Raw genomic sequence first — 16,954 nt, 5'->3', positions numbered from 1 at the left:
CGCGGAGGCGCTCTGTGTCCGTCAGTCGGCTGGGCTTCACGTAGAGGTGCTGTGTGGCTGTCAGTTCGTCTGCGGAGCTGGTCAGTAAGGGCGTGGGGCTGGGGGAAGGCGTGCGGACAAGGGCTGCCTCCTTCACTGCCACCGACGAGCTCGCTGAGCGTAGCCGCCACGTGGGTCCGTATTCCTGAGACTTCTCACCCCGGGCCCCTGGCAGGAGCATTGTTTCGGCTGTCCTTCAACATTTTTTTGTGCTCCTTTCTTGCACACCTCGTTTGCCCATTCTGTGGTGGGCAGGGGTGGTGGGCTGTGGTTTGAGACCTCTAGACAGCGCTCGAGAGGGTCTCTGGTCCAGTCTGGTCTCATGTCTTTTCGTTCCATATACGGCCCAGAATTTTGAGCAATCGTGCACCCATTGGAGGGTTGCGTTCACCTGCTGTGGTTTGTATATTGGGATTCTCTTTGGGGTGTTCTTTATTTAGTGCAGCTGTACTGGCTATTCTCTGCCTCTTGTTTGCCCTTTGTTCCAATGCTTGATGGTATTCACTGCTCCCTCGGTGCCTCCTGCCTCCTGCTCACTACCTCACCCCCAGAAGTCAACAACAGTACTGTTGAAATGGAGATGCAGGGGGGAAATTGTTTCACTCTGCCTTTAGATCAAATAGTAGTCTCATTTGATTTGGGGCTGAACTTGTTTATGGCTTCTCTTAATTCCTAGGTTTCAAGGTTTCTTATTTTTCTAGGAAGAGAAGGAAATACCCTGACAGCAGCTGGGTTCTTGACAGCCTGGCCCCAGGTTAATTATTTTACTCCTAGTCTGTATCACATATACCAAGTGTCAGTGAAGTCAATGTAGGACTTAAAGGGCAAACTTGGGTTCTTGTTACAACTTTGTCACCAACTCATGACATGACCCAGGACATTTCAGTTTACCTCTCTGGGCCTTACTATTATGCTGTGTAAAACAGGAAGCTAAACTTGAGGTACTTGCCAGCAGTGAGATGCCATTATAAAGATATTGGGCTGTGCATTTGCTAAGAGACTTAGATGAGGGAATATAGTGGGAGAAGATGGAGGGATAGGATGGGAATTGGATTGATTGACCTTGAGCACCTATCCCGTTCATGTCTCTGTACTGGTCATCCCCATTGTGACTATAACCATCACTATTCTTATTTTGAGAATTTACCATGAGCCAAGATGCTAGATGCTTTACATGTATTAAGCAATCTAATCCTCATCAACCTATGGGGAAGCTCCAAGACCACCCTAACATTCAGAGAGTCCCTAGAAGAACTAATGGGACTTGGCATATGGTTGTACTCCAAGATTTATTACAGTGGTGTACTAAGGATACATAGCCAGATCATAAGGGAAAAAGATACACAAGAAGTCTGAAAGAATCCACATGCAAGCTTCCTAAAGCTTTCTTCTTGAAAGAATAAATCATAAGAGAAATTACAAAATACCTTGTGATGAATGAAAATTAAAGCCAACATACCAAAAATCATGGTATATAATGAAAGCAGTGTTCAGAGGTAAAATTATAGTTATAAATGCTTACGTTAAAAAAGAATATCTCAAGTCAATAACCTAAGTTTACACAGTAAGGAATTAGAAAAGAAGAACAAGCTAAACCCAAAGCTAGCAGAAAGAAAGCATAAAGATTAGAGCAGAGATAAATAGAGAACAGAGAAAATCAGTGAAACCAAAAGTGGTTATTTGAAAAGTTCAACAAAATTGAAAAAACTTTAGCTAGATTCACTAAGAAAAGAAGGAGAGAAGATACACATAATGAAAATCAGAAATGGAAGTGGAGACATAGCTACTGACCTTACAGAGATAGAAAGGGTTATAAAAGGGCATTTTAATAATTTTATGTCAACACTATCAATAATTGTACATCAACAAATTAGATAACCTAGAAGAAATGGACAAATTCCTTGAAATACAAATAACCTAAACCGACTCAAGAAGAAATAGAAAATCTCAACAGACCTATAACAAGTAAAGAGATTAAATCACTAATTAAAAGCATCCCAACAAAAACAAGCCCTAAACCAGATGGCTTCACTGGTGAACGCTATCAAACATTTATTGTTTTTTAAGCTTTTTTTTTTTGTAATCTCTATGTGGGGCTCAAATCCACAACCCCAAGATCAAGTTGCTCCTCCAGCTGAGCCAGCCAGGTGCCCCTCTACCAAACACTTAAAGAAGAATTAACACCAATCCTCAAACCTTTACAAAAAATTTAAGAGAGAACACCTTATAACTTACTCTGGGAAGCCAGTAGTACCATGATTCCAAAATCAGATAAGAACATCACATGAAAGAAAATTTCAGGCCAGTATCCCTTATGAACATAGATGCAAAAATCCTCAAAACAAAATATTAGCAGATCAAATACAATAGCATATTAAAAGGATGATTCACCATAAGCAAGTGGGGTCTATATCAGAAATAAAAGGGTGGTTGAACACAACATCGATATAATACAACATATTAATAGAATGAAAAAAAAACCCTACATGATCATCTCAATGCAGAAAATTCATTGACAAAATTGAACATCCTTTTATGATAAAATATTTTAGAAGACTAAAAATAGAGGAAAAGTTCCTCAATATGATAAAGATTATTTATGAAAAACCAATAGCTGTTATCATACTCAGTGGTGAAAGACTGAAGAATTTCCCTTTAAAATCAGAAGGTGCAAGACAAGGAGACCCGCTTTCACTGCTGCTATTCAACAGTATAGTGGAAGTTCTAGCCAGAGCTATTAGATAAGAAAAATAAAAAAAGAGCCAAATTGGAAAAGGAGAGCAAAAACTATATCTATTTACAGATGACATGACCTATCTATAGAAAATTCCAAAGAATTTACAAGAGAACTACTAGCATTAATAAATTCAGCAAAGTTACAGGGTGCAAGATCAACACAAAAATCAGCTGTGTTTCTATGAACCAGCAGTGAACAATTGAAAAAGGAAATTAAGAACACAGTTCCATTTATAATACCATATAAAAGAATTAAATACTGAGGGAAAAAAATCTAGCCAAGTTGGTGAAAGACTTGTATACTGAAAATACAAAACATTGCTGAAAGAAATTGCACTCTGTAAATTAAGATGGAAAGACATTCCATGTTCATGGAGAGGAAGGCATAACATTGTTAAGAAGTCAACACTACACAGAGTGATCTATAGATTCAACACAACATGATCTGTAGATTCCAATAGCATTTTTTTTTTTTTTTGCAGAAATGGAAAAGCTGATCCTCAAATTCATGTGGTATTGCAAGGGGCTCTAAATAGCCAAAATAATCTTGAAAAAGAACCAAATTGGAGGATCCACTTTGCCTGACTTTGAAAAACTACAAAACTATAGTAAAAAAAAAAACCCACTGTTGTACCAGTATAAGAACAGACATATAGACCAATAGAATAGAATAGAGTCCAGAAATAAACCCTCATGTGTATGGTTAATTGATTTTCCAAAAGGATGCCAAGACAAAGGGGGAAAGGACACCATTTCAACAAGTGGTGCTGGGAAAACTGGATATTACATGCAAAAGAATGAAATTACACCACATACAAAAATAAAAGTGTATCAAAGACCTAAACAAGATCTAAAACCATGAAACTCTTAGAAGAAAACATTGAAGAAAATCCTTATGACATTGGATTTGGCAACAGTTTCATGTAGATGACATCAGAAGCACAGGCAACAAAAGAAAAAATAGGTAAATTGGATTTCATCAAAATTAGCTGTACAAACCCCTAACAGGATACACCCAAAGAAATTCAAGTCCAGACACAATGTAATCAAACTTCAAAAATCTAAAGACAAGGAAAATGTTTTGAAAGCAGCTAGAGAGAAACAGCATATCACATATAGAGAAACAACTCAGATGACCTTGGATTTCTTACCAGAAACCGTGAAAATCATTTGCAAGTGGCGCAAAGTTTATCAGGTAACTGATGAAAGAAAAGAACTGTTAATTCAGAATTCTATGCCAGTAAAAATATCCTTTAGAATGGAAGGTAAAATCAGCATATTCTCAAATGAAGGAAAATTAAGAGAATTGTCACTGGCACACCTACCCTAAAGTGATGGCTAAAGGAAGTTCTACAAACAGAAAAGAAACCGTAAAAGCAGGAATCAGGAGCCTGCTTAATATTCTCTCTCTTTCACCCTCTGTCCCTATCCTCCATTCTCATTCTCTCTCTCTCCCTCTCTCTCGGAGGGAAAAAAAAAAGAAGAAGAAGAAGCTTGACAAATATGGCTGGACTGCCAGCCACACAGTTGAATAGGAAACAAAACTCTGAAGCACATAAGTGGGGGTACTGGACCTGGCAAGTCCTGGCAAATAGACTGAATGGATTTCCTACCTTCATATGAAGAATACTGCTGGGCATAGACTATAGTAGACATCCTTTCAGGGTATGGCACTACCATTTTCCACAAGGCATATGTGGACAATACCATTCAAAGATTCTTAGATGACCTATGTTCCATATTTAGCTTCCCCAAACACTCCCAATAAGATAATAGTGGTACTTTTATAGATAAAAGTACAACAGTGGACAACTACCTGGGACATTAGCTGGACCTTTCATGACCTTTATCATCCCCAAGAAGCAGGTGCTGTTAAAAGAGAGAGTGAACTCTGAAAAACTGAAAAAGATAGTTGGACAATCAAGCCTAAGCTTTTAGTGGTGTACAAATTAAGATAATCTGTTAGGGTTCCAAATGTGATAGTTACCTAAAAGAGTACCTCCCATTCAAGCATAATGTCCCTAATTATGAGGTTCAAGAGTGGAAGAAAGCCCTAACTGGCTGCAGGAAACCGAAACCACATAATAACCCATATAACTCTATTTTTTCCTTCCTATGCCTATCCCTGGAAAACTGGACTACTAGAATTTGAAAGTAGGAAAAAAGAGCTGGGGACTTGGAGACTGGAACTTAGTGTATCCCCTCACCCCACCCATGCTTGCTGGATTTGGACAATTATAGATAATGATCATAATGATCATGAATTATAAGGTGAAAACTACTAAGGTGTTTTGGCATGGCCCACATGTCAGGGGGTGGGAGATATTCTAGAATGTTCTAAATTATAAAAGAAAGGAACTTCTGAGCTAACTAGGGATGAGTCTAAGCATATGGTGTGGGTTAGATATGGAGAGAATTGGGGGAAAGGTGCAGTGATTGTTGCAGAGACTAGTCATAATGGTCATATGGCCGTGTAAGGAGAGAGACAACCCTGGTTGGTAAGAATTAGACCCTGGGAAATCAGGGGCAGAGGGAGGGACCATTAATCTCTTAGCTTTTGTCTGTAGGATATCTTACTAACTTAACCCAAGCTTCCACCATCACCACCCTCAATTTGACTACTGACCAACAAACAATCCTAATTTAAAAACTCTCAGAATCCTCCCAACAGCCACTGACTCCAGAAAGAAATACTCTCGGCAAGAAACAACAGAATAAGATGAACTTTCTGGATATTGAAATGCCTCCCTTTAGCCTTATCCTGTTATTGTTGGACTTTTTGTACATTTTTCACAGACTACTGATTGTTCTAAATTCTCTAGCATGAGTGGTAATGGAGATGGTACTACCTGGATTGTTTGCTGGCCAGTTTAGGTGGGGTATGTGCCACTGCCAGTATCTCTTCCCTCACTTAGAATAATGACACATTTAGCTGGCTTGGCTCTGCATGAGGAGCCTGACTATGGTCCATTCTCTAGTGGGCCTGGCTCTACTACTGTGTATCACTGTCACGGTCACTTTCGTCTAATGTTGCCTAAGACAAATGGAATGTATTTGATCCAGGCCTTTAGCATTACAGCTAATTAGAGCATCTGATGACTTACATGGTGGCTCATGTTCCTGAGAATCTTTATGTGTAAAAGTTGAGAGGTCTAGTTGTAGGGGAATGGCTCCACCGTCGTGCCCTGGCAAGTTTTCACATATCTATATAGTCCATGCAGGCAAAGCCTTGAACTACAGCTACTCTGAGCCATGGCAGATCACCTTGTGATCCTTATAGAACATGAGAGGATGAGAGGAGCTTTATTGGCCTTCAAGCCCATCTCCCACTCCCTTCCCTATCTCTTATGGGAGGCTGTCATGAGACAATTTCTCATTGCCTCTAAGATTCTGAAGAGGCATGAGGCTTTCTGGATGTAACTGCATACTGTGACTGCTTAGCTATAGTCTAAAATTGGCTCCTTACCACGGATGTTGCAGTCATTGAGCCCCCTTTTGTTTTGGTGTCATTGTGTTTGGTGTATGGGACAAGGAGCTGGAGACCGGCATGCTTGGGTACTCTTTCTTCCTTTTGCTGTTTGTGTAAGTAATACATTGTATGAATCTGAAAGTGGCTTATTGTATCTACTGGCTGAGTCACTTAGGACATGGCCTTGACCTTGCCTGCTGCTGGTTTAACAGGAAGAACAATAGAAACAGTAAAAATATATGGGTAAATATGATAGACTATCCCTCTCCTCTTTAGTTTTGAATCAAAACACTGGTCAGAGCCATAAGAGACCTTCCTTATGGTCTTCCTTAAGACCATGACTTAATAATCAGGTATCTGAGGGCTCCTTGTTCTGAGCCAAAACTCCCATAATTGTTTCGCACTCAGTGCAGTTTTCTCCATTTTTCCCGAAGAAAATCATGGGAGCATTTGTTGTGTGCTCATCTTTCCTAGTGATCTGTCCTAGGGTAAGGCTCACTGCTTCCTTCTCAGTGCTTGTGGACTATTCACTAGTGTCCATTTGTGAGCTTCTTCTGGATCCTCTTAGAAACAAATAAACATACCTTGGAGCTCATCTGAGGTCTCCTTTGTTCTGTGATTTTTCACAAGTATGGTATCTGTAAGCTTTCAGTACCTGGGGACCTAAAAGGAATATGAGCCTCTAGGCTGGAATTTCTGTGAAGCAGACATCTTCCTAATTTGTTCATCCCAAGAGACTACATGTACAAATGGAAAATGGACAGACCATATAGAAAAATATAACTCTGACCCGCAGTCTGTAACAACCAGTCCAGGAAGCCAACCCATTATCTGTAGTTACCAGTCTGGGAAGTCACACTAGTATCTGTGGCAAATAGTTCGGGAAGCCAAAATAAACCCTGTAGCAGTCAGCCCCACGTGGCCAGAATTTGATTAATATCCTCTCCCAACCAATCACATAAGATGCTTTGCTTCTGGTTAGCCCCCCAGGCCAACAATCTCCAATCAGAGCATACCTGAAGTCTCTTCCCTGCCCGCCCCCCCACCCCCAACTATAAAGCTTTCTCACTTCTCTGCCTGACTTAGAGCCTACCAAATGCAAGTGATGGTGGTTGACTCCCTTGCTTAGAGCAAGCTCTGAATAAACAGCCTTTGCTTGTTCTCATGTTGGTGGTCTTTTATTTCCACAATTTCATTTAAAGGTTTAACTTTCCCGACATGCTATGTGATGTTAGATAAGCCATCTCCTCTCTTTGGGCCTTACTTTCTTCAACTGAAAAATTGTTTCAACATTTATTCATTCCTTTATTCGACAGATATTCCTTGGCACTTAAAGAAGCTGGGCCATAAGAGTTGCTAGACATTGGGTGAATATTCGAGGCACAAAGTTGATCAAGGACGTTAGTTGCTCTCTGGGAATGTAGAACCCAGTAAAGGGATGCGGCTATGTGAAGTATTTGCTGCTTCATATTAGCATCCGTCCTACAAGGGTGCAGTGCAATACCGAAGAAGAGTGGTCAGTGGGAAGGAGAGGGCTGGGAAAGGATTCCCAGAGAAAGCCTCCCCCCCACGCCCGCTTCCCCGCATTGCCACAGCAGCGCCCTGAGGCAGTCGGTGTCAGTGGGAGAGCTGCACTCGCTCTGCCCTCCCTGTTTCTTTGCGGGGCCAGAAGGGAGGACCACAGAGACGTGGCGCCCTCCACCGTCCTAGAGAAGCCAGAGTGGCAAGAGTGCAGCAGCCTCCACCTCTCGGAGCGTGGGGAGCTGAGCGTGGGACTGGCCGGGGCGTGGAGCCTGGGGCTTGCGCGCCCGACTCCTGGGCCGCTATATCAGACCCGCCCCGGTCCGGAGCGTCCCTTCCCGACCCCGGGCAGCCCCCAGTAAGGCCTGGCGCGCGCTCGCTTCCCGGGAGGGCGGCCCTGGCCATGGCGGCCGCGGCCCTGGCGGGCGGGGCCCCCTTCGGCCCTCCACTCGAGCTGCTACCGGGACTGCGCGCGCCGGCCCGGGCGCGCCCGGTGAGTGCGGGGCCGGCGCTACGAAGCTGGCTCGGCTCTGCCCGGTGCTCTAGGTCCAGAGAAGGGGCGGAGGGGGCAGTGCGGCGGCCGGGAAATCGGGGTACAGCCCAGAGTGGAGGGTCCGGAGGAACAGGCAGGGAGCAGAATGAATTCGACATCCCCCAGACTTGCGCCAGCCGGGGAAACACACGTGCGGCTGCACAGGCATGAGCCAAGTGCTGGGGAGGAGGTGTTCACAGAGTGCTGTGCGCAGCGACGAATGTCCAGAATTTCCATATCACTGGTTTTAAGAGAGCTGGTTATGTTTGAGGTGGGTCTTGAGATGAATATGAGGTTGCTGGCGCTGGAGGGAGGAACTGGATCTCCAGGCAGGGGGGAGGGGGGCTGCAGGTGCAATGGCACAGATTGCAGGTGCAATTTGGGCAAGGAAAGGGTTTGGATTCGTAACAGGATGGTGACAGGATAGGGGATGAGGGTGGTGGTGCAGGAGATGATCTTTGGCAGGTAAACTGGGTCTCTGAATAGTGAATGGAATGGTCCGCGTGCGGAGGATTTGGACATTTTGAGGTAGGTGAGGGTGATCCGGCCCCCCAGTCTGAGCCCTGGAGTGTCGGGTAAGTCTCTGTGGGGACTTTGTAGGGCAAGGACTGATGTGAAATGGAACAGAGTCAGCCCCTCCATAGTATGGAGATTGAGATCCTAAATGAGGCAGTGGCTGGGAATTATAAGTAAGTCTTGATGGCTCTCCATTAGCACTGTTTGTGTTTCTTATGGAGGAAAGTGAGAGAGAAGGTGCAGAAGGTTGGGCCTCCCAGAGATACAGGAAAAGGGGACATTAAGACTGGGAAGTGGGGAAGAAAGAGTAGGGTGGGGTGTTTTAGAGAGTGTGTTGGAGGGCCAGAGTGCAGGGAGCAAAGTCAGTTTGGATCTGCGTTTTGAAGTCCAGCCTCCAGAGCAACCTGAGTGTTCTCAGGTGCCCTTAGCTGCCTCTTTGGCTAGTGGCAATGACAGGAAGGAAGAGAAGAGAAAGAATCTCACACAGGGGCAGCAGGGGTGGCAGGAGTGAGGATAGAAGGCAGTGTGGTACAGTAAGTAAGAGCCAGAGAGTCAGACAGGCCTGACTTCTGTCTCAGTTCTGTAACTCTGAGCCTCGGTTTCCTCTTCTATAAAGTGAATCTGATACCCTCCTCATAGGCTGTGAGGCATACAAAGTAATATATGTAAAGTTCTTGGCATGGGCTCAAATGGGTAAATGGTGATTGTACTTGTTATGAAGGGTTGGTGACCTCTGGAGGAGGGTACATTGTGGAGAAAGGATGGCACCTAGGGCACACATAGTTGTTCTGGGCACAAGATGGAAAGGGGAAGCTTGCAGAGACTCATGAAAAAGGTGATGTGGTGAAGTTAAGATGAAGGGATGTGAGAAATTGATGACTGATCCCTCATATCTTTGTAAGTAGGAGACGCAGATCCGCTGAGAGTTCCCTTAGACATTCAGAATGCAGAAACTCAATGGGCATCCCCTCCAGTACCACTTGGTGCCTCATCTACCCTACTGTAGGCCTGGGTCTGGAATTGTCCGAGGGCATTTAAACACATGTTGTTTCAGGAGTCAGTGACCTTCGAGGACGTGGCCGTCTACTTCTCTGAGAACGAATGGATCGGCCTGGCCCCTGCTCAGAGGGTCCTGTACAGGGACGTGATGCTGGAGAATTATGGGGTTGTGGCTTCCCTGGGTAAGGGTCTTTCCTTTTGGACTCTGCTTCTGCCCTCCAGAGTTCCCCGGCTCCTCCTTCCTCAGAAGCTCTGGAGTCTTTGATAAGCCTCACCTGAGTGGCAACTTCAGACTCTTGAATTCTTAATGAGCCAGCCTCAGCGGTTGCTAAGAAGTGGGAAGTCCTGGTGTAAATTTGGGCCTCACATCAGCCTTTCTTGCCCCAGGGTGGGAGCTAATTCTCAACTCCTGTGCTAATGGGTACAGTAGGAAGAGAGCAGATTCCTGGTGTCCCACCAAACCCTCAGTTTCCCACCCGCTTAGTTTGGGAGACCCAGCCCAATACCAAGCATCCTGATGCAGATGTCTGAACTTGAGAGCTCTAAGAGAGGGAGAGAACAAAAAAGCTCAATCTCTCAACGAGTGGAATCATCCGTTCGCTCACTCAAACTGTTGTTGAGCACCTCTGGGTCTAATTCCTGACCTTTGTCAGCCTCCTGGCCCTGCTGCCCTGGGTCTCCTGGTCCTTCCCCTGGACTTTCTTTTTTCACTTTCCCTGGTTAATTCCCTTCTTTCCCTTCCTGCCCCTGAAGACAAAGCCTGGGAGGAGCCTTGGGATTGCTCTATGTCACCCCACTCACCTGCCTGTCCCATTTCCTCCCCCTCAACCAGCATTTCCATTTCCCAAACCGGCTCTGATTTCCCAGCTGGAGCGAGGGGAAGCGCCCTGGTGCAAGGCTCCTCAGGGAGCTCTGGATGGAGAGTGCCCGAGGGGCGTCTCCACAGGTGAGTGAGGGTACATGTGCCAGTTATCTGACCAGTTCCCTTGTCTTGATCTTTACAGTGTAGTAGGTATGTGTTCTCTTAACCTAGTGCTATAGACACCAGTAGGATTCCTCCCCTCCCCCCCCCCCTTTTTTCCTGTGTCCCCATGGTTTTCCCTCTTCTTGAGTCTGTTCACCCTGGCTCCTTTTCATTTACCTCTTTTGCCTCTTCCTCATTTCCACTGTTCTTATCATGGCCACCATTTATCTGTACTCCCTGACTTTTCTGTTTACACTCTGAGGTGGCCTTTCTACTTTCTCAGCCTGCTTATCATCTTCCAGAAGAAGATTCTGACTGCCCTTTGGGCTATCATGGTCATCTTTATCATTAGAAATCAAGAAGTCTCAATAATTCTGAGCCATATACTTCCAATTCAGGGATTTCTGGTGGGCAAAGCCCTGGCATTCCTTTAGGAACATAGGGCTTTCCTGTTCTAATTTGCTGGTGACAGCTATGCCCCTTATTGCCTCCCTCGCACCATTCCATCTTCTTCCCACAGGAGCTCTTCTGTGGGCACAGTGGAACTTGAGCTGTGCTCTCAACTTCCTTGTTCTCACAGTTCCTTGCTGTGTCTGGCTGTCTTTCCAGAGTCTTAGGATATCCTTGATTATAAGTAACAACCCAGGTCAAACTGGCTTGAACAAAAAAGGAATTTGCTATTTCATGTAAGTAGGAAGTTCATAGATAGAGTGCAGCTACAGCTTGATCAGTTTCAGTCTCTGCTCTTTCTTGTCTCCTTATCTGCTGGCTTTGCCTACAGCCTGGCTCCTCTCGTGGCTGTAAGGTGATTGGTAGTTGTAACCAAGGCTCTGCTTCTTCGTACCTAGGGAGAGAAATAGGGCAGGCCTTCCTCAGGCCTTTGGGATGTACCATCTTAAGTCTTATGCCAGCTCTAAACCAATCACTATGGCCAGGGAAATAGCATGCACTGATTGTCTTGGCCTAGACTGCCAATTTCTGAAACCGTCTCTCGTGTAGTGAGTAGGGCGGGCTAACCTGCTTGTCTTAGACCAGTAAGGGGTACACTAGGAACTGGAGTTGGGATCGCTCTCCCCCAAAAGGCAGGGCTCTCCATAATGGGCAGGGTAGGGGTAGGGGTTGGTGGTGCTGGTAGAATGGATGTAGAGAGACAACTACACTGTCCTCTGCACTCTCTCAGGATCTCAGTGCTTACTCTCCCACCACCCAAAGGAATTTCTCGTCTTTGCTTTAGGCAGAAAACCAACAGCTAAGTCATTCCTTGAGTAAAACCCTGACTCCCTGACCTGCAGCAAACTTCCTTTGAGGACATGTCCCTATGCAAAGTCCATTTGTGTCTTAAAGAAAAGAATACTCAGGGGACACACAGTCCTTGGCTTCAGCAATATAAAAGATTGTCATTTGGAGGATGAAAAATTGATCTGTTTCTTAGAAGGCATTGGATGGGAGTTATGAAGAGACCAATCTTAGCTAAGCCTGAAGAAGAGTTTATTAGAGTGGACCTTTGCAATTGAGGTGTCTGTCATTAGAATAAGAAGTGACTTCTGGAAATGGCTGAGTGAAGTCTGTGAGGCCATTTCTAGTGGATGCCATGGAGAGATCCATCATTGATCCTTTGTAGAAAGAGAAGGCAATAGATGGACAGACGGGAAGGAAGCTAAGCTTAGAGGCTTCCCAACATAGCCTCAGGAATAGTTCTTTGCAGTTCAATCCTTTCCTAATTCTATTCCATGTGAACTGGAGTTCACCTCCTAGGGGAGGTGAGGAAGAAAACTTAGTCCCCTATTTTTTCTTGACACTTAAAAATGAGTGATGCGTTTTCATGTTTTAGGGAACTGATGGAATCGCATCTTCCCTGAAGGTCTGTTTTCTGTCCTTTATATTGTTAACCTCCTCCAGTTTCAGGTCATCTGTGTACCGATCTCTCCACCCACCTTCATTCTCCCTTACCACTTCCATCTCTGCTCCTTTCTTCATGGTCCCCACTCCTCTCACTGAGCTAGCCTCATTTATATCTTGACCCGGGCAGGATATCCATTTCTGAAGCCTGCTGCGATCTCCCATCTTGAACAGGTGGAAGAGCCGTTGAACCTGAAACTGCAAGGAGAGGGTCCAAGCCTACTCTGTACTGGTAAGTGAGGGGAATGAACACTTTTCTCCCAGGCACATGTTTTCCTCTGTCTTTCCTTTGTAAAATGTTAAAATTCCATTTTACCACGTACGTTCTAAATAAAAGACCCTCTCATCTTTTGGGATGAGCACTGGGTGTTGCATGGAAACTAATTTGACAATAAATTTCATATACTAAAATTAAATAAATGAATGAATGAATGAATAAATAAATAAATAAATAAATAAAAGACCCTCTAAAAATCCCCAAGTCAACTATAAGAGAAAAGTTAAACTTTAAGCTTCCAGCTTTCATTTGGTCATCATCAATTATAATTAAATTCGGGTGTGTTGGAACGTAGGCTGTAACTGAACAGATGGCCTACTGGCCGCTATGGCCAACCAGTATTTTAAAAGAAAATGCTGTGTTTTATTCATTCTGTTAGTTTTTAAGGTGTGATACTGAAACAGAAGTGTGGATAAAACACTATGGGAACAAAGAGGAGGCAGTCTTTGCCCAGTTGTGTATAAAGTAGTTTGGGGAATCCCTTTTCATGGTGGACCTGGTGACTGGATTGAATGAAAAGACCACATTTCCTTTTAGTGTTGACAAGTATGAGGAAGATTCTCCTTATTGCTCCCCACTGTGTGTGACAAGTTCAGGTTCCCCAGGTATACCACAAAGGATTCTTTATTTCCGAACATGTTGTTTCGGACTGGACTACCTAGAAGAAATTCTTACTTGTCTCCCTTAGATTCAATTAAACTATTACTGGAGAGCTCCCTCTGTGCTTGGTCTGGTGCTTGGGAATCATAGCCCTCAGGGACTCTGTCTAGTTTCTGCCTTTCTGTAGCATAAACTTTGGTCGCTTTCAGTGTGTTCGCCCTGTGGTGCCATTTTCAGCTAGGACAGGGCCACTGGGACATGAGGTAACACTTGAAGTGCAATGGACGTACGAGTACCACTTGGTGATGCTATTTGCCCCATTATGGGTAATGATGACATTTGCAGCTTTGATTTCTTCTTTCAGAGGGTGTGTTGAAGAGTGAGAAAGAAGATTTTATTCTGAAGGAGGAAGGTTTTGAGGAGGCAAAAGACCACATAGTGCTATCAAGTGGACCCCGGTGGTGTGGTTCCCAGGAATTCTGGTTTGGGAAAACCTGTGAGGAGGGAAAAAGCAGGTTAGGGAGGTGGCGCAACTACTCCAATGGGAAGAGTGTGGAGAACGCTGCAAATGATGTTATAGAAGTGATTGTCAAAGATGAGATGATCTCAGGAGAAGATGGTTCAGAGAATACTGATGTTAATACTCACCTTGTTATACATGAGAAGATTCTCAGTGAGCAGGTATTCTGTATATGTGAAGAATGTGGCAAGTGTTTTGATCAAACTGAAGACTTTGACCAACATCAGAGAGTTCATAATGGAGAGAAGATCTATGGTTGTAAGGAATGTGGGAAGACTTTCAGTTTTAGATCACATTGCCTTGCACATCAGAGAATTCACACTGGGGTGAAACCCTATGTGTGTCAAGAATGTGCTAAAGCCTTTGTTTGGAAGTCAAACCTGATTCGGCACCAGAGAATACATACTGGAGAGAAGCCCTTTGAATGTAAGGAATGTGGGAAGGGCTTTAGTCAGAACACAAGCCTTACACAACATCAGCGAATCCATACTGGGGAAAAACCATATACGTGTAAGGAGTGTGGGAAAAGCTTTACTCGGAACCCAGCCCTGCTTCGACATCAGAGAATCCACACTGGCGAGAAGCCTTATGAATGTAAGGACTGTGGGAAAGGTTTCATGTGGAACTCAGATCTTGCTCAGCACCAGAGGGTTCACACGGGGGAGAAGCCCCATGAATGTACTGACTGTGGGAAAAGCTTCATTTGCAAGGCACACCTTATCCGACATCAGAGAATCCATACTGGGGAAAGGCCCTATAAATGTAATGACTGTGGGAAGGCCTTCAGTCAGAATTCTGTTTTGATTAAGCACCAGAGGCGCCATGCTAGAGAGAAACCCTGTAATTATCACACCTCTCACCTTCTTGAACATTAGAGAAGGCATAAGGGTGATGCTTGTTTATAATTCTTATGCTACAGCAGCCCCAGAGACAAAACGAGTGACTGTCCACAGTTTGTTATAACTCTAATAGTCAGTATTATCTTGCCCCTTCTGAACAGATACCCTGTACTCTAGCAAGATGGTCCCACTGTTCAACCATGTTCATGCTAGGCAACTTTTAGTTGAGCATCTGCTCTGTCAGGCACTTGCTAACCACTTTACATACATTCTTTTGTTTTCCTTAATCCTGTTAAGGTAGGTACTTATCCTCATTTTACTAATGAGAAGTCTGAGGTTGAAAGAAGTTGTAAAACTCATTCAAGGTTACTCAGCTAATATGTTACAGAATAGAGATTGCAATCAGGCCTATCTGACTCCAGAGTTTTCTGTTCTTTATTTGTACACATTTCTGCTTCTGTTCATTTCTATTTGCTCAAGTTTCCCTGGGCTACAAATTTCCCTTCCTCATTTAAGACCCAGCTCCTTTAACTGAACAGACCCCTGTTCCTCTTCTACTTGTAGTCAGTACTGTCCAAATTGGTATTTAACTACGTGCTGTCTTATATTTTTCTTTTTTTTAATTTTTTTTTAACGTTTATTTATTTTTGAGACAGAGAGAGACAGAGCATGAACGGGGGAGGGTCAGAGCGAGGGAGACATAGAATCTGAAACAGGCTCCAGGCTCTGAGCTGTCAGCACAGAGCCTGATGTGGGGCTCGAACCCATGAACTGTGAGATCATGACCTGAGCCGAAGTCGGCCGCTTAACCGACTGAGCCACCCAGGCGCCCCTGTCTTATATTTTTCTAATGTCTCATGTGTGTTAGTCCAGCTAAATGGCTCTTTGAGGACCAACACTATTTCTTTTATGTTTTTCAAATTCTGAAACTTAACTTATTTTTTACTAGATATAACATGCTTATGATAAAAAAAAGTTGAAATAGTTCAAAAAGGTGTTCATTGAAAAGTAAATCTTGTCACTCCTGTCTCCCAGTCTACCTCCTTAGAGACCATCACTGTTACTGGCTGTGTGTCTTCCTGGGCATATTCTTTCTATATACAAGTACTTATTAATACTGCTTTCGAAAGTCTACCTCACTGAAAACCATTTGATGTAGATGATAGTGCAGTTACATTGCCAACTCCAGAACTTTCTCTTCCTCAGAAGTTGTGGTCTACTTTGAGATCACCAAGATGACTTAAGCAAAGTAACTGAGAGTAGTCTGGGTTATGCATTTGTGGGAGACCTGACTGCCCTTGTGTTATAAGATAGGAATCTGGGACTAGGAAAATGTAAACCAAGTGGGAGATTTTTGTTTCCATAAAAATTTGTATAGCTATAACCTCTCTGATTGCTCTACTATCCCAAATCCCCTTCCAGCCTATCCCTTCTCATCACCATGATAGCCCACATCCCAGAGTAAGCTATATTATTAGAGAATGCTATTGACCACCTTCAAGGGTTAGAGAAACAAAGGCCCTATTCAGAGAAGAGCGCTGGCCAAAACAGATGAAACGTACATTCCAGACTTCACCTTTAGAGCCATTTTCAGATTGCTGTTTGCCTCTCTGCTAATTAGGCATTCTGCTTTAGAAGCTCCTAGCCAGGTAATATAATTGTTGACTAAGGAGCAAGGAAGAGAAGCCAGAGGCTGGCTTGGACTAAACTTCTGGTTCCTGAAAATTACAAACATTAATTCTAGAGCCCCTGATTGCTGAAGTAGTAAGGAGAACTTGGCCTAGCATAGTCTAGTTAGGGTGCCTCTACTAAGTAGGAAAACTTTTGTACTAAACAGAACCAGGAAATGGAAATGAGTGATGTGGACAGGCATTTGGGGGAAGTTTATTAAGCAAATAATCACTGAGTACCTGCTTGCATGTAAAGCACTATGCTTCATGCTGTATAAACAATGGTAAGTCAGATTGGTTTCCTGCCTTTCTGGAACATTAATGAGAGAGACCAAACAAAAAAAATTCAAGTAATTTATTAAAAATTGCTAAG

The 16,954-nt window shown here is 43.9% G+C and overlaps 1 protein-coding gene across 2 annotated transcripts; it reads left to right on the top strand.

Moving 5' to 3' along the window:
* The first annotated feature begins 47 nt into the window (after positions 1-47).
* On the top strand, positions 48-15,327 carry ZNF662 (zinc finger protein 662). Of its 2 annotated transcripts, none has more exons than XM_042903366.1 (5): positions 48-80; positions 9,868-9,994; positions 10,645-10,758; positions 12,806-12,907; positions 13,917-15,327. In XM_042903366.1, exons 2-5 carry the CDS (start codon positions 9,961-9,963, stop codon positions 14,945-14,947), a joined length of 1,281 nt encoding a protein of 426 aa, XP_042759300.1. In that variant the 5' UTR covers positions 48-80; positions 9,868-9,960; the 3' UTR covers positions 14,948-15,327. The 2 variants fall into 2 exon arrangements, with proteins under 2 accessions (XP_042759300.1, XP_042759299.1); XM_042903365.1 differs by lacking the exon at positions 48-80 and adding an exon at positions 8,095-8,258.
* Positions 15,328-16,954: the final 1,627 nt, after the last annotated feature.

Source organism: Panthera leo, chromosome C2 (assembly GCF_018350215.1).
Source record: "Panthera leo isolate Ple1 chromosome C2, P.leo_Ple1_pat1.1, whole genome shotgun sequence".
Taxonomy (NCBI): domain Eukaryota; kingdom Metazoa; phylum Chordata; class Mammalia; order Carnivora; family Felidae; genus Panthera; species Panthera leo.
This window is presented reverse-complemented; position numbering and strand designations above follow the sequence as displayed.